This window comes from Neofelis nebulosa, chromosome 4 (genome assembly GCF_028018385.1).
Source record: "Neofelis nebulosa isolate mNeoNeb1 chromosome 4, mNeoNeb1.pri, whole genome shotgun sequence".
NCBI lineage: Eukaryota > Metazoa > Chordata > Mammalia > Carnivora > Felidae > Neofelis > Neofelis nebulosa.
This window is the reverse complement of record NC_080785.1, coordinates 70,331,702-70,358,233: the sequence shown is the minus strand read 5'-3', so window position 1 is coordinate 70,358,233 and position 26,532 is coordinate 70,331,702. Positions and strand designations below refer to the sequence as shown.

General features: G+C 41.2%; 1 protein-coding gene across 4 annotated transcripts in view; it reads right to left on the bottom strand.

Annotated features, from left to right (window-relative positions):
- The window catches only part of SLC25A13 (solute carrier family 25 member 13), a 185,744-nt gene extending 161,420 nt beyond the window's left edge, over window positions 1-24,324 (bottom strand). The window contains exons 1-2 of one of the 4 annotated variants that reach the window (XM_058725014.1): window positions 24,103-24,324; window positions 10,412-10,476 (exon numbers count right to left, since the gene is read on the bottom strand). Coding sequence is in view for 1 of the 4 variants with exons in the window: in XM_058725013.1 (XP_058580996.1) it covers window positions 24,103-24,117 (15 nt within the window). In the remaining 3 variants the exon portion in view is untranslated. The remainder of the gene's footprint in view (window positions 1-10,411; window positions 10,477-24,102) is intronic. The other 3 variants (XM_058725016.1, XM_058725013.1, XM_058725018.1) reach the window with 3 other exon arrangements.
- Window positions 24,325-26,532: the final 2,208 nt, after the last annotated feature.

The following is a 26,532-nucleotide window of genomic DNA, read 5'->3' as shown; positions in this document are numbered from 1 at the left end:
CTATTCAGAATTCCCAGTTCTACTTCTACCTCCCATCTTATTTTCTTGTTTGGGTATCATGGGCAGTCAAGGAAGAACTTACACAGCTTTATTCAACACCACACAAAGTTAAAGCTAGAAGTACCAGTGTGCTGAAGGTGTACTGAGATGGAGCCTACCTGGTGGCAAAATCAATACCCAGAAAGTTCTAGGAGCTGGAAAAGGGGAACTCTAGAAATGTAGTCTCCCCTTTTAAGCCAACTCGAAACAGCTGCCCAGCATGCACACTCTGCATCACTTTAACAAGCCTGTTGATGATTCATGAAACTTGAGATTGTTTCCAGAAGGCTGAATTTCATTGTTAGGTATTTTTTTTCTTACACTAACAGCATGTAAATATTTACAGCTACTGTTCTTATAATCTAATTACCTGATTTTATCATCATTCTTCTGAATTTGCATTTGTAAGAACAGATTTCACCATTAAACAAAAATTTTGTATCAAGCATTTTAAATAAAGGAACTAGTTTTCAAACATAGTTAGGAAAATAACCAAGGAGGTAAAGGGTTCTTGGCAGATACTATGAAATATCACCATTTGCTACTTAAATCAATACAATAGAGAATTTTATATTGTAGCAGCTAACTTTCATAAATAGCCAAGCCGGGGGGGGGGGGGGGGGGGAGAAGGAGGGGGTTAAAACTGAAAAAAACTATGCATTGTGTATTTTTTCCACAAAATGGGAAAGGTTTATCTTTACTGAACTTTAGTATGGAAATTTCAGATCAATTCTATGAATCAACATTCCATGGGGCAAAGTTTGAGGACCACTGAATATGTAAAATTTTTGACAGGACAAACATTAGATATAATAGCTTACACAGGCTGTCAATAACACTTGCAAAACAGATACATGAATTAGGTGCATCCTAGATATAAAAAAAAAAAATAACAATAACATAACTTTAAATGACTGGTTTTGAAAAGGCGGGAACAGGAAACATGGCAAGGAGGACCAGAAAGATACCTTACAGGACAAATAAATTCACTCTCATTTTAATATGAGTCCAAGCAGCCAAAAAAAGGAAAACACCAGGCAAGATTTTCCTACACGTAAGAATGGTTTTTTTTAAGTGGCTTTCTAATACTGAAATCAAGCCACAGTTGTAGGCTCATTAACAAATCGCAGTGGTACAGAATTGTGTGCCCCAAACAGTTTGCAAGGTCTGAGGGCAGCAGGGAAGAACATAGGAAAACCTACACAGAATAAGGGATACTAACTTGAAGAAGGAAATGTAAAGAAACAAAAAGCTTTCCTCTTCCAGTGAAAAGCTCTAGAGATTTAAGATCGTGACCTCCTCAAATGTCCACATCCCCAACTCCAGCAAAGAACAGAAATTAAGCGGATGCTCCAAAAATGTTGACTAAGGAAGAAAGTCTTCCAGGCAAGTAGAAATCAAAGCCAGTCAATGAAAATAGATACCTTCCTCTAGGCTGCTGGTGCTCAAAGTGTGGGCACCGGACCATCAGCCTCCAGTGGGACCATTTAGAAATGCAAATGATCACACCTTACCCCAGATCTACAAATCAGAAATTCTAAGGGTGGGGCCATCAATTCACAGTTTAACAAGTCCTCCTGATGACGCTGATGCTGTTAAAGCTTTAGGGGCGCCTGGGTGGCTCAGTCGGTTAAGTGTCCCACTTCACCTCTGGTCATGATCTCGTGGTTTCTGAGTTTGAACCCCACGTCGGGCTCTGTGCTGACAGCTCAGAGACTGAAGCCTGCTTCAGATTCTGTGTCCCCCTCTCTCTGCCCATCCCCCGCTCACACTCTGTGTGTATCTCTCTAAAATCAACAAACAATAAAAAAGAAATTAAAAAAAAAGAACCACAGCTTTAGCTAATGTCCAATTCAGTTTGGTTAGGACTGCGGTTCTCAGTCCCAGCTGTACATTCAAGTCTCCTGAGGGACTTCTGGGTTTTATCAATGTCCAGGCCTATCGAATTAGACTGCAGAGGCTAATCCAAGCAGAATCTCTAAAATGGGTACCTTGAAAGCTCCATCACGAGGTGATAATGTGGGGCTCGGTTGAGAACTACCGAGCTAGGGCCCAAGATCTCAACTTCATCTTGCACAACCAGGCCTTCAGTCAGCCCTCCCAAACCTAAAAGGTCTGAAAGCCAAGGCAAGCACAGGTTTACCCGGAAAATTCTACTGTCATGAAGTAATTATTTACCTTAGATATGAAATAAAAACCAGAAGAGGCAGCTCATCAAAAGTGAGCTAGTCCCTGTGTAAGCACAGGAGTGCATGTAGTGACAAGCAGCAAAAGGAGGTGGAGGGAGAAACGTTCCTTTCTGGTCTTTTGAATCTGAGGAAGTAAGCGTCGTGGGTGGACCTGAATCCCAAGGGAAAGCAATACTAGGGTGTGGCCTAACAATTGAGAAACTGGGGCCAACTCTTCTTCCCCTCTATCTTCCTGAACTGAATCACCACACATCTTCATGTACTGTACAGACTGGAAAGGTGAAAACTACATTTCCCAGACTCCCTTGCAGCTACATGGCCTAAGCGCTGTCAATCAGGTGAAGCTGGAGGAGATTGGGAAGCAAAATTTTGGAAAGCAAAGATTTGGAAGTTGGGGGCCATGCTTCTGCTGTTTCTGCCAGCAAGCACCATGGCTACAAGTGTCTGATTTCCCTGTGGCAACCTCCTTCCTACCCATGTCAGTGGCAGGATGTTTCTGGACACTCCCCTCTGGCAGGCCGCTTCATGACTGCTCCCTTGGTGGCCTGCTCTGCTGTGCCTGGGAGGCACTCTTGAAAGCTCAACCTGAAGTCTGTTTCTTCACCTTCCCAACAAATTCTGTAAGCCATTTAATACCCTGTAATAAATCTCCCTCTGCTTAAACCAGCTAGAGTGGATTCTGCTGTTCTCTGTAAGTGAACCTTGACTGATACAATCAGTAATTGCAAAGAAAGTTCGGAATTCCCCAAAACCACAGTTACCATTAACTTGAAAAGAAGAAAGAATGAGGTGTCTCATCAAAGTTAAGAAAAGTAATTTTTCATTGAATTCACTAAGTCCCTCATTCCTCACCCTACAGTTTCCCTAAGTTCTAATAAAGGAAGAGCAGTGATTATGAAAAAGTTACTGAAATATAAACAAGTATACAGGCAAGATGCCTTGTTAAGCATGCTTCAAACCACAACCTTTCTGTGTCATCAACCCTCAAAAGTTCATATCACTCAACAGGAGACTTATAAGGCAGCAGATACCACAAATGTTAACCCGCCAGGTAATTACACAAACGGGTCATTTCAGGGGTGCTGGAGATGTTTATCAGAAGGATTCAGTAGCCTGTGAAGTGTGTTGGATTTAACTCTGCACTGTTGTAGACAAATATTAAACAATGATAAAGCCATCATCATTACAATTCTGTATTAAGAAACAGAGTACAACTGTTAAGAAATGAATGGTGGTATTTTAGCTGTGTGCTGTTATGCTAAAATTACTTTCAACACACTAATTTTAGATTTTATTATTATTGTTATTCAGCTAAAGTTAGCATTCCAGTAAATGTTCCCAAGAGTCAAAAATTTGACTATGAGTCTTTTCTAAAATAGAGCTATTTCTGTTTATATTTTCAACTCTTTCTGGAGACAGAGGTGTTTGCTCACCATGACATAATCAAACATCACCAGGTTCAGGGTAAAGATTTAGGTTCCAGTGTATTGCTAACCTGGTGACCCTGGACAAGTCAGTTAACGTCTCCAAGTTAGTTTCCTCATCTATAAAATGGGTGAAGTGACAAATCTACTTATCTATTTCAGAAAGTTACCTGAAGGACCAATTAGAACCCAAGCCAAGAACCAGTGTCAGTGTAGGAAAAACCTGTCACTGTAAATGACAAACCACTGGAGGCTCAGTGTGGACAAGACAGAGATTTAAAAACTGTAAAGGGACTCAGCCATAGGGGGTTCTCCATATTTGTGTCCTGAAACTCCATATTCACCTCCTGAAACTCAATCTGTTTCTGACAATGAATACAGGAGAAAACTCATTTTGCACTTCTAGGAGGAGGAGAGAAAACAGAACCATTCTGAAAGGCATCCAAGCATTCTGTTCTTTATAACAAAATCTATACTCGGGAGAAATTATTTACTAAGAGCCTAACCTGCTGGGGTATTATCAGAGCCTAGCTTACCGTTGGGAAGGTAAATACCCTATTCCAGGCACCTCTAGCCATTTTCTCCCACCTAAGAGGAGAGAGAAAAAAAAAAAAAAAAAAACTGAGAAACACTTGTGAAGTACACTAGCCAGAACCACAGGCTCTCTAATAGGCAGAGACCTAATAACAGGCCTACAGAACACTTCCTCTGCCTTTACCACTGCTGCCCTTCCCCCCATGCCACTACCAAAGGCCTATTTGCAGCACTTCCTTTTATCCAGTACATCACGTCTGACTACCAAGAAAAAGTTACAAGCATAGCAAATGGCAAAACAAAACAAAACAAAACAAATCTGAGGAAACAATTTGAGGAAACAGAGCATCAAAACCAGCATCAAATATGGCAAGAATGTTGAAATTATCAAAATAGGAATATAAAACAACTATGATTAATATGCTAAAGGCTCTAATGGATAAAGTAAACAGCATGCAAGGACAAGTCAGCAATGTAAGCAGAAAAGTGGAAATGCTAAGGAAGAACCAAAAGAAATGCCAGAGATCAAAAACACTGTAAGCATAATAAAGAATGCTTTTGATGGACTTATTAGTAGATTGGACACGACTGAAGGGAGAATCTCTGAGTTTGAGGACATCTCAATAGAAATCTCCAAAACTGAAAGCAAAGAGGAAAAGGAACTGGGGGGGGGGGGGGGGGGGGGAACGGGGTGGACTGCAGGACAACTACAGAAAGTATAATATACATATAACAGGAAAACCAGAAGGAGAAGAAAGAAAGAAGGAATTACTTGAAATAATAATGATTGAGAACTTCCTCCAAACCAATGTCAGACATAAAACCACAAACCATGATGACAGAAAACACCAAGCAAGATAATCAAAATTACTTTAAAACATCAATGGTCTAAAAGAACCAATTAATTAAAAGACAGAACTTGTAAGATGTATCAAAAAATAAGACCCAATTATATGCTATCTACAAAAAACACACTGTAAATATAAAAACTTACAGATTAAAAGTAAATGAATGGAGAAAGATATGCCACAAACATATTAATCAAAAGACAGCAGAAGTAACTATATTAACTTCTGCCAGAAACCATTTTGAAGCAAGATAGTTATAAGGGATAAAGAGGGACATTACAGAAAGACAAAAGGGTCAATTTTCCAACAAGATTATTACCAATCTTTAATGGAATACAATAGATAGCCTAGGAATGGATCTACATAAACACAGGCAACTGATCTGACAACAGAGCAAAGACAGCCTCTTCAACAAATGGTGCTGAACATCTAAACATTCACATGCAAAAAAAAAAAAAAAAAAAAAAAGACTCTAGATACAGACCTTACACCTTTCACAAAAACTAACTTAGAATGGATTACAGACCTAAATGTAAAACTCCTAGAAGATAACACAGGAGAAAACTTGGATGGCCTTGGGCTCCGCTCAGGCGTTTGTAGATGCAACACCAAAGGCATGGCCCATGAAAGAAAGAATTGAGTAGCTGGACTTCATCAAAATAGAAATGTCTGCTCTGCAAAATACAGTCAAGAAACTGAGAAGATAAACAAAAGACTGTGATAAAATATTTGCAATAGAACAGCCAATTAAGGACCTCTATCCAAAATACACAAAGAACTCTTAAAATTCAACAGTAAGAAAAAAAAAGAACCCAAAGAAAAAACGGGCCAAAGACCTTAACAAAAACCATCAAGAAAGATGTACAGATAGCAAGTGAACATATAAAAAGATGTTCCACATTATCTGCCATCAGGGAAATACAAATTAAAACACGAAGATGTTAGAATGGACAAAATCCAGAACACGGACAACACCAAATGCTGGTGAGGATGTGCAGCCAAAGGAACTCTCATCGATTACCGACAGGAATGAAAAACAGTACAGCATTTGGAAGACAGATCAGCAGTTTCTTAAAAAATTGAAATATTCTTACCATATGACCCAGGAATCGAAAACTTACACATGAATGTTTAATAATTACAGCAGTCCCATTTCTAATTACTGAAAACTGAAAGCAACCAAGGTATACTTCGTGAATGGATAAACTGTGGCACATCCAGATATTGGAATATTATTCGGCACTAAAAAAAAATGAGCTATTAGGCCATGAAAAGACACGAAAGGGAACTTAAATGCATATTACTGAGTGAAAGAAGCCAATCTGATTAGGCTACATACTGTACGACTTCAACTATAAGATATTCTAAAAAAGGCAAAAAGTATGACAATAGTTACAAGATGAGTGGTTGCTAGAGGTTAGGGAGTAGGGAAGGAGAACAGTTAGAGCACAGAGGATTTTTAGAGCAGTGAAAATACTGTGTATGATACTACAATGATGGATACGTATCATTACACAATTTGTCCAAACCCATAGAACGTATACTGCCAAGAGTGAACCCTAATGTAAACCAGGGACTTTAATGATAATGATGTGTCAATGCAGGTTCATCAACTGTAATTCACGTACCACTCTGAAGAAAGCTAATGGGGGAGACTATGCATGTGCAGGCACAGGTGGTATATAAGAATTCTCTGAACCTTCCTTTTAACTTTGCTGTGAACCTAAAACTATTCAAAAATACTAAGTCTTAAAAAAAAAAAAAAAAAAATCATGAGTGGCCAGGACAATGAAGATGAGCCTAGGTAGGCTGAGTCACTAGGCACCCACCTCTATAATCTCCCTTTCTTTTCAAAGAACCTTTGAAGCAGGTGGGAATTTCTTCTTTTATAGCTGAGAAAAATGCAGGTCAAACAGGTTAATATACCCTAAGCCCCATGCCTTTTCCACAGGGCCACAACCCAGGCAGTCAGGTTGCCTTAAACCAGAGTTTCTCAACCTTGGCCCTATTGACATTTTGGGTCAGATCATTCTTTGTTATAGGGGGCTATCAGGTTCACTGTAGGATGTTTAGCAACATCCCTTGCCATGACTCTTTAGATGCCAGTAGCAAACTCCTCCACCCCCTCCCCCCTGCCACCGGGGATGTGACGACCAAAAATGTGTCCAGACCTTGCCAAATATGCACTGGGGGCAAAACTACCCCACCCTGAGTTGAGACCATTGCCTTAGATGGTGCTGTTCATTCATGCAATGCAATCACCTCTGGGAAACATACCATGTACCAGGCCCAGCGCCAGGCACTGAGGAGACAATGCCAAATAAACCAGAGACCCTGCCCCACGAGGGAAATGACAGGCTTACCAATGAGTGCTTGGTACAATGTGGGTGGAGATACGTGCTATCACAAATTAGAGTGGTGACAGAACTAAGATCATCATTCTGCTGGAGTTGGGGGTTGCAGAGGTAAAAAAGTCTTTGGAGCTGGATTGTTCATTATTGATTATAGTAATGAACACTTATCAGCTGTTATTGAGTCCTTAACTCTATGCTAGGCATGATGCTAGAAGGCTTCACATCTGACCTCATTTAAACAACACTAAAACTATTTAAGGTGAAGAGTCATTAACATCACCATTTTTCACATAAGGAAAGTGAGGATATAAGACTCTTACTCTTAAGTGAGTAGTAGTAAATCACAGAGTCAAAAATGACCCAAGAGCCCAGGTTGTTTTGACACTAATTTTAATACCGGGAGGATGTGCCAAGAATTTGGCAAGCCAGGATGGGGACCTGAAGCTATCCTTATGAAGGGTACTTCTGGACAACACTGTAGGTGAAAGTAATTCAAATTAAAGTCTTTTAAGGGGCACCTGGCTGGCTCAGTGGGTTAAGCATCTGACTTTGGCTCAGGTCATGATCTCACGGTTCATGAGTTCAAGTTCCGCCTTGGGTAAACATGAGTTCTGTTTCTCTCTCTTTTCCTCTCCCTCTCTCTGCCCCTCATGGGATTCTCTCTCTCTCTCTGTCTCTCTCTCTCTTCCTGCCCCTCACTCACTTGTGCCTTCTCTCTCAAAAAAAAGTATTTTTAATTTGGCATTATGATACATAAGTGCCCATGGTTCAGTAGAAGGCAGACCTGCCTAATGTAGAATATTATTCTCCAGTATTACAGGTTGAACTCAGTCTTAATTTTTTTAAAGCATCAAGGTTACAGTATAATTAGGAACCAGCTGCAATTGTAATTACAGCTCCCAATATAATTTGTTACATATTAGCAAGTGTCAAATTACTACTGCTCCTTAAATGAATAAAAACTGATTGTGCTGTTCTGAAGACTGGGATGTATGTTCTTGATGGGGAACAAAAGAATATAAAAAGTATATGACATATTTATAAAGTGCTGAAAGGTTCTACTTAGGAGATCACAAGTTGCTGGAGCCCAGATAATGCCAGAGAAAGTTAAAATGGCTTCTGCGAGAGAATAGCGAACTTAATAAATGCAGAGGAAGGGAAAGCAGCAAATCAAAAGGACAATAGAAAAGTTGCTTCCACTAAATAATACCTTACCTGTTCAAAATTCCTCTGTGCATCAACATCATAGAACTGAAGAAATATCAAGAACCCAGCAGGCAGCCAAAAGAAAAAGAAATAGGAGCCCTCTGCACAGCCAGGATTCACATCCTCAAGACTGCACAAAATTTCACTGACATGAGCCCTCCTCTGCTCTCTCCCACAGTGTGCTGACTTGCAATGTTACTCTGAGCAACTTCTCTGATTCCAAACCCACAGCTCACGCTTCTGTAAAGCTTACTATGTCCCAGGCCTGGCTCTGAGCTTCACAAACATGAGCACATTGACCCAGTAAAGAAATACAACTATGCCCCTTTTCATAAATGTGGAAAACGAGGTACAAATAGAGTAACTTGCCCAGAGCCATACTTTGAACACAGAGTCCAGGATTTCAACCATTATGTTATACTGGCTTTCAGAAGAAAAAAGAGAGAAGACAAGATCGAAAGAGCAAGAGAACCTAGACATTAAGAAATATTAAGACACATCAACCAATTGCAATGCCTGGGCCTTATTTAGGTAACAATAAAAAAAACTATTTAAGAAATTATTAAGAAAGGGGGAAATGCATAAAACATGTACAGAACAGATATTTGATCATATTGAAGAATCACCGAATTTTTTTAGGTATGATAGTATTTTGGTTGTTCATTTAAAAAATCTGTTTTAGATATTTACATATACAATATGTTGGGGATTTGCTTTGAAAACACCAGGCGGATGGATGGAAGAGAGACAGTGATATAAATGCAACAGTATTGGCCATAAGCTGATAATTCCTGAAACTGACTAGATAGGAACGTGGGGGGGGAGGGGGTGTTCATTATATTCTTCTGTATTTTTTTTGCACATTCTGGAAAATTTAAAAATGCTGCAGTTCTTTCAAGACCTAAGTCAAATGCCAATTCTTCTGGGAAGATTTTCCAGATTGTCCAACCAGATTTCCCTCACAGAATGCTATCTGCCCCTATTTTATGGGCTTTGCAAATGGACATTTAAATTTTTACCCTATCACTAACCAGCAATGTGACTTCCTGTGTTATCTGTGAGTGTGGAGGAGACAGGGGAAGGAAGGACTGAATGAAAGTGGTGGATGCTGGGGCAGAATCTAACAGTGCCTTGCTTCCCAGTTACTGACACCGTTTCCATGTTCCCAGCGGCAGAGCTGACTGAGTCATCGGAAGGCAGCTGAGCCCCAAGGGAGGCTCTCTTGGCTTTCTGAACTGACGGTATTTTCCCTTTCGAACCTAAGCCAGCAGAAGGTCTGGCCTGGGCTGGCAGCAGGTCATGCCAGCTGGTGATGTGGCACTAGTAAAAGTTCGTGACCCCTGGGGTTGAACAACAACAACAAAAATTAAACTGGTTCCCTACCTTTCATCTTATATCAAAATAACTGCAGATAATTAGTAAATAATCTTCCAAAAGAGAGAAAGAGTACTAGAAAAACACAAGTGGTTTCTTATATGAAGTGGGGAAGCTGTATTTAAACATGACTGACAGCCCAGAATCCATAAACAAAAAGATTAATAAATATGTAACATAAAAAAGAAATCAAAAGTGAGTATGAACCAGTTAAACATCAAACAACTACAAAAAAAAATGTGCAACAGATAGGACAAAGGGCCAAGGTTCTTAATTTAAAAGTGCTCTGAGAACAAATCAATGTGAAAAGACAAATAGTCCAACAGAAAACTGGACAAAGGTCAAGACCAGGCTCTTCTCGACCTGCCGATGGACACCAAAATAGGGCTAACAAATCTTCAAGAACCACCAAAAAAGAGAACCAGGGGTTGAGCTTTTTTTACCTCTGGAACAGAGACGGTGGGCAATGGAAAGAAGAGGAATCCGCAAACTCAGAGTCAACATCAACCTGCAATAAAATAAGTGTGTGAACGCTCACAAGAAACCAAATTAGGACACAGACACAATGGGAAGACCATGTGAAGACACGGGGTCAAAAAGGTCACCTAGGAGCCAAAGAGCTAATTCTAAATCTTCTCTCACCTTGCCAACTCTGCCAACACCTTGATCTTGGACTTCTGGCCTCCAAATCTGTGAGAAAATAAATTTCTGTTGTCTAAGCCACTCTGTCTGTGGTACTTTGTTACGGCAGCCCTAGTAAACTAATACAGAATTGCTTAATATATTCTCCTTAATTGAGTTACGCCAACTGGGCATTCTTTCATTTACTTATTTTACTGTTTTGCTTATTTATTTTGGATCCAAGCCCAAGCCCTGCATTTGGCTGTCACATCTCTTTGGAGGTCTCCTTTAATCTAGCCTTTTCATTCATAACACCAACATTTTTGAAGTCAGACCAGAGGTTTTACAGAAAGTCCTACTTTCTGAATTTGTCTGTTTCTCCATGATTAGATTCAGATTCAACATTGTTAGCAAGAAGTCTCCAAAAGTTATGCATATGCTGGGTACTTCCTACTACATCACATCAGCAATGATAGCTTGTCCCATTTCCTGATGATGTTAAATTGGATCACAGATTGCGGCAGAGTCCTTCATTGTAAAGGTACCTTCTTCCTCCTTTGTAATTAGTAAGTAATTTACAAGGAGATACTTTGAAACCATAGGAATTCCAACTATCTTTCACTGAATGGTTTTGGCATCCACTAGAGACCCTTGCGCGAATCCATTATTACCTGCAGGTTGCAAAATGATTTTTTTTCCTTTTTCTAATTCAATCAAGCCTTCAACCTTTATTGGTTGGCAATTCTTCGCTAAATAAGAACTTACCTCCTACCCTCTACCTCAGTTTCACTTTTTGGGGCATGAATACTATTCACTCATGGAATGATGGTATTGGTTTTGTTTTGTTTTGTTTTTAATTCATGTATTACATGAATGTAATGTAATTGAATGTATTACAATCCATTTATAACTGATTTGTTTTTATCATGGTAAAATATACATAAAACTTAACACTTTAACCATTTTTAAGTGTATAATTCAGTGCCATTTCATGTATTCACAATGTTGGACTACCACCAGCAATAATCTTTTCATCATTCCAAACTCTACAGCCATTAACATCCAAATGATTTTAATAGCCATTATTTTTTGTAATAACTGTGATACACACTCTCTGTAATATATATACATATATACATGCACGTGTGTGTTTCAAGAATGAAAATCATAATACATGAGAATGACTGTTAATATTAAAATTTAGCCAACTAAAATAAGCCATTCTGGGGCACCTGGGTAGCTCAGTCAGTTAAATGTCTGACTTAGGCTCAGGTGATGATCTCATGGTTCAAGAGTTTGAGCCCTGCATCAGGTTCTGCACTGACAGTGTGGAGCCTGCCTAGGATATTTCTCTCTCTCTCACTCTTGCTCTCAAAATAAATAAATAAACCTTAAAAATAAAATAAGCCATTATGCAAACAGTTGTTGGCATAGAAAAGCAACATCCAAGCCCCACTGATCAAACATAACAACACAGGAAACAACCAAGAATTATGTGCCCCCTGATGCTGTACCCAGTACCAAGTACCCCATAACCTGAGAGAGGCACCCAGCACCCCTTAGGAGGTACTCTAGCCAAGACAAAAAATAAAAATAAATAAAACCCTAAACTTGATCAAGCCTCCATATCTATCACTTGTCTGAAAACACTGGGGACAGAGGATCACCAGGGGGAAGCAATCAGCAAAATCCAAATTGTAGGAAACTATAGGAAAGATGACCCAATTCCCTCATCAAATAAACCTCAAGGAAACAGTAAGAGAGGTAGGAGAACATATAGATTAACAAGATTTAAAAGGTGTATCAGTCAAATGCCATGTGTGGCTTGTGTCTGAATCTTGATTAGAACAAACCAGCCATAATAACTATAAACCTAGGACATGGATTTTAACATCCTGACAGGTGCTTCAATGAATGGCAAAATAAAACTAAGACCCCTTTTCCTAAGAACTAAAGAGAACTGAAAAAAACCCAGCCGACCAACATAGAGAAATGACAAAAAACATATCTGTCTCTGACTGAGCTCTAAGTTAAACAACAAACAAACAAACAAACAAACAAACAAACAAACAGACTCCCTTTTTCCCTGCTACACTGTTGCCATAGCTTTCTGGCCAGCAATGCAAACAGGGGTCCCATTCATAAACCACTGTGAAGGATATCCGAAGGGAATGAGTGTGCAGTAATACTGGAAAAACTAGACAACAGCCAAGATCAAAGAGGCATTGGCTGGCTACAGAGATTAAATTTTATTCTGTAGGCAACATGAAACTACACTGTGTGACAAGGTAGATTAAAGAAGGCAATGTCACACAGTGGTTATGTACGTGGACTCTGGACCCAGGCTGCTTGTCTTCAAATCTGCCAATTCTAAACTCTGTGCCCTTGGACAAATCATTTAACCTCTCTGTCCTCAAGAGACTTAAATATTAAATACTCTGTTCAGATGCAGTTGTCCATCTTTATAATGGAGATAAGAACAGCACTTATATGTCATAAAACTGTTGAGAAGACCAGATTCCTTCATATACAGAGTGCCTAGAACAGTGCCTGACTTTATAAGTATTAAATAAATGGAACCTGCTGTTGTTATTGTTATTTGCATAACTTTTCTGAACCTTAAGGTGCCCTGTCAAATGAGGCTACCTTACCTTCCCGGCTACCCTGTTGATAATAAAGATAAAATAGTGAAGCTTGGGTCTTCATATCATCTGGTTATTTTAACCCCATTAGACTGTGAGTTCTTGAAAACAAGTCTGATAGTTGACTCATTTTAGAAGCCCAGTACAGTATGAGCTGACAGATAGTTGGTATCAATCGCACACACGAATACATCTTTTAAAAACTGTTAGGTGCTGTCCATGTGAACACAGTACTGCTATTAGCATGGGAACAAGAGCCAATCTTAGAAGCCGCCTTTGACGGTTCTGGGTAGCATGGAGACGGAAGGAAAGGGAACAGGCCAAAGGCAAGACTAGCTTGGAAGCTATAGAAACGGTGTGGCTAAAAGGTAATGAAGACCTGGGCATAAATGGAAGAGACAGGACACTAGAAGGGCAGCAGAAGGGTTTCACAGACCCATCTCTTTGTCCACATCCAAATTACTGCTGATGGTCTCTCCTGGCTGACCACATCAGGTACTCAATTGAACTAATCGGACATTTTAATCAGCAGGAAAGTTAATTTACAGACTGAAAGACAGGAATGACCAAGAAGATGAATTCAATTCTAGGTAAGCAGAGTTTGAATTATCTCTGAGGCAGAAAAGTTGAGATTTCCAACAAACAGCTGAAAATGCAAGGCTGCTGCTTAAGAGAGCTGCCCAGACTGAGTTACACAGAGCCATCACCCTCCAGGGGGAAGAGAGTCTCAGGACACCAACATTTCGGGGAGAAAAGAAGGACGAAAGGAAGCCCACAAAGGAGAATAAAGCAATAATATGAGTTAAGAGGCCACCCATGAGAGGGGACATTATGAAAGCTGACAGAAGGTGCTATAGGAAGAAAGGGGTGGGACATTGGGGGGGGGGGGGTCCCACCAGGCCAGTAATAAAGAAGATAGGTCAACAGTTTCAGAACTGAGGTCACTGGTGACCTTTAGGAGAGAATATCGAAAAAGAGAATACGTGTAAGTTCATATTCGGGAACTTTAAGTATGTGTGGGTAGTTAAGAAATGGAGAAAAGTACAACCCTTGTATAATAATCATACATTTCCTTAAATAATAATTCAGACATGTGTTCCAAAAATAATACCCTGACCCCAATGTGGAATCAAAATGAATCCCTAAAAACCCTAAAATTTATACTGAATTTTATCACTGTGTATTTAATTCTGCAAAAAGTTGGACTAACTTACAACCAATTCAAAAGGTACTGCACCCTTGGTTTAGAAAGGTAGCTACATTTAATTACACACTAATGAGAGCTCCAGACCAATATTCCTTAAACTTTAATGTGCATGCAGTCCCGTGAGGATCTAGTTGAAAGGCAGATTCTAATGCAACAGAATCTTTGGCCTGGCATAAGTCCAAAAATGCTGGAATTCTTTTTTAAATCATTAAATTTTATTTAAATCCTAGTTAACATATAATGTAATAATGATTTCAGGAGTAGAATTTAGTGATTCATCACTTGCATATAAAATGCAGTGCTCATCCCAACTGCCCTCCTTAATGCCCATCACCCATCTAGCCGATCCCCCTACCCAACACCCCTCCAGCAACCTTCAGTTTGTTCTCTGTATTTAAGAGTCTCTTATGGTTTGCCTCCCTCTCTCTTTTTATCTTTTCTTCCTTTCTCCTATGTTCATCTGTTTTGTTTCTTAAATTCCACGTATAAGTGAAATCATATGGTATTTGTCTTTCTCTGACTGACTTATTTCACTTAGCATTATACACTCTAGTTCCATCCATGTTGTTGCAAATGGCAAGCCTTCATTCCTTTTCATCGCCAAGTAATATTCTACTATATACATTTACCTCATCTTCTTTATCCTTTCATCAGTCGATGGACATTTAGGCTCTTTCCATAATATGGCTATTGTTGATAGTGCTGCTATAAACATTGGAGTGCATGTGCCCCTTCAAATCAACATTTTTGTATTCTTCAGATAAATACCTAGCAGTGCAATTGATAGATTGTAGGGTAGTTTACAACCCCTATCAAAATAACACCAGCATTCTTCACAGAACTAGAACAAACAATTCTAAAATTTGTATGGAATCAGAAATATACCAAATAGCCAAAGTAATGTTGAAAAAGAAAACCAAAGCTGGAGGCAACACAATTCCAGACTTCAAGCTATATTACAAAGCTGTAATCATCAAGACAGTATGGTACTGGCACAAAAACAGACACAAAGATCAATGGAACAGAATAGAAAACCCAGAAATGGACCCACAAACATATGGCCAACTAATCTTTGACAAAGCAGGAAAGAATATCCAATGGAAAAAAGATAGTCTCTTCAGCAAATGGTGTTGGGAAAACTGGACAGCGACATGCAGAAGAATGAACCTGGACCACTTTCTTGCACCATACACAAAAATAAATTCCAAATGGATGAAAGACCTAAATGTGAGACAGGAAACCATCAAAATCCTTCAAGAGAAATCAGACAGCAACCTCTTTGACCTCAGCCAGAGCAACTTCTTACTCAACACGTCTCCGGAGGCAAGGGAACCAAAAACAAAAATGAACTACTGGGACCTCATCAAGATAAAAAGCCTCCGCACAGCAAAGGAAACAATCAACAAAACCAAAAGGCAACTGACAGAATGGGAGAAGATATTTGCAAATGATATATCGGATAAAGAGTTAGTATCCAAAATCTATAAAGAACCTATCAAACCCAACACCCAAAAAACAAATAATCCAGTAAAGAAACAGGCAATGAACAGATACTTTTCCAAAGAAGACATCCAGATGGCTAACAGACACATGAAAAGATGCTCAACATCACTCATCATCAGGGAATACAAATCAAAACCACAATGAGATACCATCTCACACCTGTCAGAATGGATAACATTGTTGTCAGGCAACAACAAATGTTGGCGGGGATGCAGAGAAAGGGGAACCCTTTTGCACTGCCGGTAGGAATGCAAACTGGTGCAGCCACTCTGGAGAACATTATGGAGATTCCTCAAAATATGCTGCAATTCTAACAAGCTCCCAAGTAAACCAATGCTGCGGGTCCATGGACCAAAACTTCTAATAGCCAAGCTCCAGTAGACTACTCAGAGAATTTGGCTAAGCAGCCACAGAGGCTAGCCATTATGGTGAATACTAAAATGGATCACAAGCTTAAGAAAAGCACACTACGTTTTGTTCAAGCATGTCAAATAATATCTCTGTCCCCCGGTTTTCAATTAGGTGGAAATGTCCCACAGCCCGCAACAACATCTCTTGACATTCCTTGATAATTCGCAGTGGTTTCACATGTTACATTGCATTTGCTCATCACACACTGATGGTCCCTGTTTTCCACAAGGTGACACTAAGTACCCAGAGAAAGTAGACTTGTCCAAGTTCTCACCATTAGTGGAAGAAGTGGGCATACAGCCACTCCTGCCTGTCTAGCTCCTCACGAAACCAGAGCTACTGATTTAAAAATAAATAAATAAACAAAACAAAACATTCTTGCAGCCTCTTCCCATATAAGAAAGCAGTTCTGAGCTCCTCAACTGCTCAGTCTAGAACTGTGACCAGAATCAGACATATAAAAATCACGTGTCTAACTTGGAGAAACTTCTAAACAGGCACCTGGGGCTACAAGCCTGTTCAAATCAGGCTCATGATGGAGTTCAGGACATATTGCACCACAATGTAGCATTTTGGCACATGGAAAATCTTAAGCTGAAGGAGTCTGAGAAAACAGCAAAAGGAGGAAAGTCACTCTGACCTTCTCCCCACAGCCCTCTTTCCTGAAATCAGTCACAGAATCCCCATGTGAAGGGTACCAGGGTACCCTCCCTGCACTAGGAGGAGAAAAGACATTCTTATCACCAGAGATGGGGAATTGGGGATCCAGAAAGCTGTACATCATTAAACTGTACATCATTAAACATCATTAAACTAACCCTTATCTCCTAGTTACTTCTTCACCATTTACTACTCCTAGCCCAAATGCCTCTGTCTTGTCAATTCTTCACAAATTTGTTTGAAAGGAATAAAAGCTTCCTACTCTGGTCCCTCCTTTGGGTCTTCATTCTCTTGTGAAGCCTCCCACGTATATGTAAAAATTCAATGAAACTTGTATACGTTTCTCCCATCTGTTTCTGTCAGTTTAATTTTCAGATCCAGCCAGGGACCCTAGGAGAGTCCGGGAGAACTTTTCCCTCCCCTACACTTCACAGTTTTCTTACAAATTGTACTGCATAAGTCTGACGCAAAAGACGTTTTACCATAGAACAATAAGTGTATCTTGAAATATCTGACTCTTGTATCAAGTCAACAGTTTTCATGGATAACATGTGGAAACTGTGACTACGTGTGGAAACCAAGACAAAGCTACCAGCCTAATAACAGTCATTAAACAGAGTGGTTTATTTAGGCTAAATTACTAAAAATTTCAACACTGCAAACTCTGCTATGTTGTCAGCACCTCAACTCAAAAGGAACCATCAGGGCCTATTTTCACTCATGCAACTGCACAGCAAATTTCCAAAGGAAATGGTGAGTACGAGTACTCTATCTTATAAACGTTTCTAATCAACAAACCAGACCACCACGCTACAAATAAACCACTGGGAATAATTCTGAGGTAACAGACCAGAGCCACCATAAATTGGGGCGATTTAACCCAACAAGAAGGTCTGGTTAAACAGGCCATGAAAATAGAGCTTGCTCAGTTGCTGTTAAATACATTTGCTAAGGGAATTATATCACTGCAGCAAGGGCACATCCTCCTTACTCCCCAGCAAAACCAGCACACATCTGCAGATTCACACATTCCTCTGTTCCAAGACTCACTCAAAGGCATCCAAGGCATCATGACAGGAAGGATGGGTGCTTATGAAGCAGCAAATGCTGGGCAAGGAGCGTAGGAAGAAACCATGCTCAGTAGGCCTAATCCTCACAGAGAGTGGAAAACTCAGGGAGGAATGATTCCATCTGAGAACTCAACAAAAGCAGAGGCTGGACACAGGACAACAGGTCAAAGAAGTAGAAGGAGTCAGAACCCCTCCACCAATCTTATGAAGAACTCAATATCCAAAAAGAATTGCTCCCTGACTTTCTTACACCATAGCTTGGCTTTGAACCCTCCCCACCCACCCCAGTTCTCTATTTGCTGACCAACATTGGTGAAGGCATGTGGCCTGTGTGCAAAAAGCAAAAGGGTTTATCAGGGGACTTAGTCCAATTACACATTTTTCTGGGACTCCGTTTCTTTACCTAGCAAGAGGGGACAGGACTGGTAGGGAGGAGAGAGGACCACTGTGTTATTTAAACCCATTCCTCACCAGCTCCATCAATTTAAGAAACTCTAAATCCAAACCTCAGCAGAACCACAGAAACTTACCACCATCGTGGTAGCATAAAAACAATTCAAACTTTTTTTCCTTCCTGTCTAGCACAAAAACTGCTCTGCTTTATTATGATGTTGTGATATCACTAAATACCTAGTGGTTTTACCATAAGGGAAAGAAACTTCCCATTTAAAGAATATCTGTGATAAGCCCAAATCTCATTTCATCCTCATTAACAAATGTTTGAATAGGGCATTGTTATAGGATGAGAAATGAGAAAAGCATGGAGCTTAAAAATACAGTCCAAGTCCTTAGTAGTAAACAGTGGATTAAGACTTTTACAAAGGCATATGACAGCATGGATAGTTGCCCAACTCTGTGAATATATGAAAACTACTGAATTGTACACTTTAAATGAGTGAATTGTATGGTACATGAATTCTCAATAAAGCTATTTTTAAAAAAAGGTATATGACAATTCTTGGCCTCAGCAATGTGGTTTGAAAGCCATAGCAGATCAGGGTGCCTGGGTGGCTTAGTCAGTGAAGCGTCCAATTTCGGCTTAGGACACGGCCTGGTTCGTGGGTTCAAGCCCCACGTGGGGCTCTGTGCTGAAACCTCAGAGCCTGGAGCCTGCTTCAGATTCTGTGGCTCCCTCTCTCTCTGCCCCTCCCCCGTGCTCACTCGCTCTCTCTCTCAAAAATAATTTTTTTTTTTTTTTTTTTTTTTTAAGAAAGCCAGGGGCGCCTGGGTGGCTCAGTCATTTAAACATCGGACTTTGGCTCAGGTCATGATCTCATAGCTGGTGAGTTCAAGCCCTGCATCGGGCTCTGTGCTGACCGCTCAGACACTGGAGCCTGCTTTGGATTCTGTGTCTTCCTCTCTCTCTATCCCTCCCCTACTCAAGCTCTGCCTCCCTCTCTCTCTCTTTCTCTCTCTCAAAAATAAATAAACGTTAAAAAAATTTTTTTTTAAAGAAAGCTATAGCAAATCAACACTGCAATGAAACATACACTGAGTGTCACAGTGTGCTACAAACTACTGGACTAGGAAGACCAGGAAATACATACGTCCATAACTGATAACATGTGAATTTTCACATACACCTTTGCAAACAGAACTCTTTTTAAGGCCTGGGAGAGGTGGAGACAGGTTAAGAGCAAAGACACTGAAAAAATACTGGCAAGGTTCAAATCCAGGCTGTATCACTTACTTACTATATAACTTTAAGGAAATTACTTAACCTTTCTGGACCTCAGTTTTCTCACCTATTAAAATAAGGACAAAAATAGCACCCTTCTTGCTATTATGAAAAGTAATTGAGTTATTATTTGTAAAGCACTTGGGAAAGTTCCTGGCACATAGCAGACACTGTGTAAGTGGTTCTTACATAAAAATCTGGCTTACTCTGAAGCACCTAATTTCCCTCCTAAACCATCTCCCCTCTCTCATGCGCTCTACTCTCTACCCAAACTACCACGCAGGCAGACCCTAGGGAGCACAGGATAAGAGCAGACTCTGGAGCCAGACTGGCTGGACCTGAACTCCAGCTCCTTCACTTCCTAATTATCTGCTCTTCAGCCACTTACATCAACTCTTGGTGTCCAGAGTCATCATCTGTAAATCATGGATGATAGCATGTAACTCACAGGACTGCTACAGGATATAGGTAAGTTACTAACAAGAAGCATTAGACCAAATCTCTTATCTAGTAAGTACTCAGGGAAGGTTCCCTGCTCTTTTATGGATTTCATTACCTGCTATCCTATCCCCTACAAGTAGCAAGTGTTGTCACTTCGGCCTTACACTTGTGGTTTCTTATCACTGGAACGGGTCTTCGCTCTTTCCCCAGCCATTCTTGCTGAAATACCATCACTTTTGAGATGTTTCCTCCTTCCACCCCCACAGAATCCATCTCCTTCCCCAGTGCTTCCATAGCCCCTTTTGTGGCACTAACCACTACTGAGGGCACTTCCATGACAGGATTCAGCCTATAGTATAGTTGTGGTTTTCTAGAAGGCCCAAAAGGAAACCAATTCATTTTCACATCCTCAGTTTAGTCCCATTTGGAACATTAGAAAGAACATAATACACAACTCTGAAGCAGTCAGTGATCAGTGATTGTAGCAACAACTCCTCCAAGAATGCAGTATCAATCCTAAGTGTTCTAGTCCTCCAGACCAAATTTTCATTATTATTAATGCTTCAATTTGTTCCAAATTTCCTTTAGTTCTAGGCCAAATTATCGGTCCATGTCCAGTTTTATATCTGAACATTTCTCACGCCTGAACTCAAGTAAGCATTCTCTAACTTTTAAGTTTCATCTAGTTTCATTTCATCATTATTAATGTACAAATTCAACCAATGACCAAGAGGGAATGTTCGCTACAACCAAATGGGGGCAAAGGGGAAGGGGAGGTTTCCCCTTATTACTACTTTTTAAAAATGCATTTTTTGTGAAGTTGCATGAAACATCATTAAAAAAACTCATTTACATTTTAATACATGCAGGGCAGTGCTTGGAAGGTTTTAAAAGAAATACTGAAAACGACACAAATAGTACAGGCAGACCACTTACCATTTACCATATAGGAAGGGAACCTTAAGAAAGTAGGCAGCAAGAGAATGGAAGTTTTTTGAGTCTGTCTCAAAATAATAAGAGTTTTAGATCAATGTTACCTCATGAAAAAACAAATATCTTTTGCATCATTATGCAGAAGTCTTCGTGCAGAAATCAAAATAAAAGCAGACCAAAGACTAGATTCTTGGCCTCTTGGCCTTCCTATGTGAACTATTTAAAGGAAGAGGGACATGAATAATTAGTTACACTTGGGGGGGGAGAAAAAAAGAACAAGGAAACTCAGAATAAATGATCAAGAGATCAAGAAACTGCTAGGTGTGGTTAAGTTCATCCAGAAAATATCAGACCTGCTTAATTAAATATTCAAACAATTCTCCACAGTGAGTGCTGAAATTCACCTACAATTGTTGAGTTTCAGATTCTTGGCCCAACCTCTGGGACATTCCATTGGAGTGGGCTCTCTCCTAGGCAGGCTCTTCAAGTTTTAAGAGGGGATGTCAATCCTGCTTGTAAATGAGACTGTTAAACCCATGGCTCTGTGTTCAATGCAGCAACATGGACTAACTGCACACCAGGAAAAGGCTAACAGCGCAGCCTTTAACTCAGTCCACCCAGCACTGACCCACAACTGACAGAATCACCTCACAAGGATAGTGCCCAAAGGCCACTAAGTAAGAGGCATTCTTAGACTAAAGTAGACCAGCACAGCTCGTTTTGGGAACTTTTAAGACTACATTTACTGCACTGCCCTGGAGCTACAAGGAGGGACATTATTAAAAATGGCCTTATGGAACCCACAGACCTATATTTGTGGTCATGAGCTAGTTCTGAATGCAGTTTGCTCACAGCACATAAAAGGACATGGGGAGAAACTGCCCTCAGTACAAGGAGGCTTCTCTCCCAAGTAACTGACTGACCTTGCTGATCATTTCCTCTTTACCCTGGCTGCTAGAAAATGCAGTCTCCTCTAGCAAGTACCTCCTTATTTCCCACTAATTTTAGTCATGGCTGCATCTTCCTTTCCCTTTATCCTGTCTTTTCTTATCTACTCTCACTTGATTTTGATATCTTTTTGGATTGTAAATATATGTATATATAATATGAGCCATCAGAAATCCTGAAAAGAGGCAAAGCTAAATGAATAAATAAACAAACACACAAGTTCCCAAAGAGTAAAAATGAAATGTTTCATCTTCCCCCTCACTACTTGGTTACAATTAACTGCACTTATTGATATGATATGATAGCTTAATAAAGATACAACCAAAAAGTTAAATCTGCGTCCATGTCACTTATTTTACTTCATACTAGTTCATGATCCTTTTCTTATACTCAAATTACATGCACATTCATCAGTTTAGGCTCCTCAATTATTTTATCTCCAAATTAAGTATAATTATTTAGTTCACATGCAGATATAAAAAATAATAAGAGCATGGGAATCTATTTTCACCTGTCTCCTGGAAGAAGTCACTTGGAAGGAACGAATTCATATCAGGCCTTGAAATCTTGACTGGATACAAATTTAATGCAAAGAAAAGGTCAAGAGCCATTGAGTTTGAAAGGGTTAATGTAGTTACCAAAAATAAATACCAGTGATCCTCAAAGAATCTACCTAAAATAGTTATATATACCAATATGTTCACACACACACACACACACACACACACACACACACACAAATACACTCATGCACACACCCAAGAACACACTCCTGAGGATGGAACTCAAGAGTCATTACAGAAAAGAAAAAGGCCACTTAGGCCACATAGTCTAGAAACATGAAGAAGCCTGCAGATTTGGGGAGTCTGGAGAAACTTAAGTCATAGAACAGCATTTAAATATATTTGTCTGCTTACAATTTCCATTGCAAATGTGATTAGTTTGCTTGAATAAATAGGAGTATGATGTGTTGGCCATGTTTTCCTCTTGAGGGTTATCACAGAGTTTTGATTAAGGACAAATGTTTGAAATGTTGGGTATATTTAAGTTCATTGCACTTAAAATGAACTAAGAAGTTGTATAGGCTTGATTAAAGGACTGCCTTCGTGAACTTAAAATTAAAAGCAATAAATTCCAATGATTCAAGTGATTGGGACTAAGTATGGTATTCTGCCAGAAAAGTTGAAATGGAGTCCAAAGAGACTGAAATGGTGTCCAGGTTTCAAAAAATGGTGAAAAGAGGAAAGGTCAAGCTGTCGGAGCTGCCTTTCCTCCGGGTTAGTGAATGATTCACATTACGCAGAATTCCTTTTAAGTAAAACTTCACAAGAGTTACAGGCTCCCAGGACAATCTGTTTTGTCATTTCTAAAAAGAAGCCTCTCAAATGCTCAGAGGCCGGTACGTAAGTGTTGTCAGATGGGGAGAGGTGGCTGGAAGATGAGAAGGGGGGGGCGGGGCGGGGACCCTCTCCATTTTTACCCACACGCGTGCAGGCCAACTATTCCGAACAGTCTCTAAAACGGAAGTCAAGGTGACTTCCCCACCCTCGGGAGGGCGGAGCCTTTGAAACCTAATAGGATCTGGCTTCAGCCCGGGCGATGCCGCCGGGAAAAAGCCCGAGTCAATAACAACCGGGGTCACAAGCAGGTGTGCTCTGAGGTGCCCGAGGGGACCTGATGACCCCGGGCCCTCCTTCGCCCCGGGCGCACCTGGCTTCTCTAAGCCGACCTTGGCTCAGCCCGCCGAGCGCCAGCCGGGCACCGACTTCCCTCCCGGGCCAAGTGGGAGGGTTCAGCCGACAAAGTTTCTACTGCAAGGTCGGGCCTCTGTCCCCGCATGGGCCACATGTGCTGCCCGGGAGAAGCGGTCACCTCCCTCCTCCTTTGCTGCAAGGTGGAACAGCTGCCCCGGGCCCCTCTCCATTTGCTTTCCCCGTTGCACCAAGGCGGCACGTGAACGCCCGAGCCCTCGGGCCCCGGCCGGCCGGCACGCTCCCCGGGGCAACGGGCCTACGCTTACCTTGGCGGCCGCCATGCTTCGCCCCGGGTGCGGGTCCGGGCGCCTGCAGGACCCTCTCGGTGGCTGGATCTCACTGTGGGCCCCGGCGGCTCACTTCCCGTCCCGGCGGCAGCAGGGATGGCGATACAGCCCGGCAGCGTGCGCGCCCGGCCTGCCTCCCCACGCCCTCCCGCCGGCGCGGGTCAGACGGGCGCCGCCAGCCCATTGGCTGCGCCCGGCCCAAGCCGCCCGGGCGCGCGTGATCCTACGGCCTCTGCCCTGAGGCCGGGGCGGGCTCGGGTCCGGGGGCGGTGGACCGGGCGCGCGCACGTGACCCCGGCTGCGCTGTCCAGCGGCGAGGGTCGTGGGGCAGTGGTGGGGTGCGATCCGCCCTCCTAGGGGTAGTTGGCCTTGCGAGGGAAGCGGCCGGATTCCGCTATTCCAGGCCCTTGAGACCCGCAAGGAGGGGCACGCACCCGGGTGGGAAGTCCCCTTGGGTCACTGTTCAGCCAGATTTCCTCGTAGGTTCCCTTTTGAAGGGACTCCACTCTGTATTATGCTATAATGCATCCAAAAGCACTGGCCAGTCAGTGGGAAGATAGGAAAGTAGTATCACTAGCAAATCTACTTTTAGGCCAAATCTGTAAACTCTTAAGTACCAAATGGGTATGTATAATGCAGAACATATATTTGTGAGGCTATTTGATTTCAGCGCTGCCTATTAGGATCATAAAGGTCAAAAGATCCCCCCGCCCCCGACCAGATAGGCCCTGCTAAAATAGGTCAAAATTATAATGGAAAAATTAAATGTATAACCTCCAGAGATCTTAGCTTTCTTCATCAAACTTCCGTTCATTTATCTCTGCCATCAAAATTTATAATTAAGGCAATGGTGGTCAGGGAAAAGTGCTTTAAATATTTTGTTAATTACGGATATAACCTTTCAACAAAAGTGTTTATTACATAATTATGTTAATTAATCAACACTGATTGAGGGCCTACAGTGTGCTAGGTGCTGGAAACACCTAAATGACTTGAGATGGACTCAGCCCTTAAAGAGTTTAAGGGCTAGTGAGGAGGCAGACACATAGATAGTTAACTTCTATGTAAATAACCTGTTAAGGCAACAACCTGTTCCCAGGACACTGTAGGGACATTGAGGACTCTGGAAGTCCCTTAGGGGAGATGGTGCCTAAGCTGAATGTAGGAAAGTGGCTGTGTCTTGGGCCAATGAAGTGGAAGGCAAAGATTTCCCAGCCAGAGAAAATAAGGAGAGGCAGGAGGCCCAGAAATTGCTGGGGAACCACAGCAAGTTATGAAAGTCGTTGATCATGAAAGGTGACATGAGCTGTGGAACTGGTGGATGAAGAGTCTGGATGGACAGCTAGGGACCATGTCATGAAGGTGTTGGGTACCATGCTGAAGGGTAGGCACCTTGACCAAAAGGCTTTTAGACAGGAAGAAGCATGGTAAGGTTTACAATATAGATGGATCACTCTGCTTGCAGTGTGGAAGATGAGGCAAGACTGAACTATTGGGACATTCTGACAAGACAGGCTGAGGGCCTGAAACCAGAGATGGGATAGGGCTAAAAGAATACAGAGGAGATAAAATTAGTCACCAGTGCTGAATAATTATATGTGGGGGTAAGAGAAAGAAAGGGAGTCACCCTGCCTTGCACATACATCCCTGGTATGGATGTTGGAGAGACACCACAGATCAGTAATAGAAGATCAGTTATACAAGTGTGTGTCTGTAAGAGGATGTACAATATACAAATTATGTTGTAAAAGCCAGAAAAAGAAGCATTTTAAAAAGGAGCAATTGATTAACATACTCTTAAGAGATCTAACAAAGCCCCCCAAAACTTGAGCATGTTCATAGGTGGAGGAGAAAAACCACGCAAAGAGTGAAAGAATAAAGACAAAAGCAAAAACAAGAGATTTGACAGAGAAAAGAATGGCAGGGGATGAACCTAAAGCTCATGTGGAGAGGTGGCTCCAGCTGCTGTAAAAGAATTTAAAAGTTACAGAGAAAACGCAACCTCATGTAACAGAAAGCACATCGTTCAGTGCACGTTTGTTTTTAAGGGCATCACTGAAGCTCTCCTCTTATAATGTAGATGAACTTTAAAAAATTTACGTGTGGGGCGCCTGGGTGGCGCAGTCGGTTAAGCGTCCGACTTCAAGCCAGGTCACGATCTCGCGGTCCCTGAGTTCGAGCCCCGCGTCAGGCTCTGGGCTGATGGCTCGGAGCCTGGAGCCTGTTTCCGATTCTGTGTCTTCCTCTCTCTCTGCCCCTCCCCCGTTCATGCTCTGTCTCTCTCTGTCCCAAAAATAAATAAAAAACGTTGAAAAAAAAAATTAAAAAAAAAAAATTTACGTGTGGTTTAAATCTGTCTTAACCAATATCAAGTGTATGGTTCAGTCATGTTAAGCACACTCACATTGT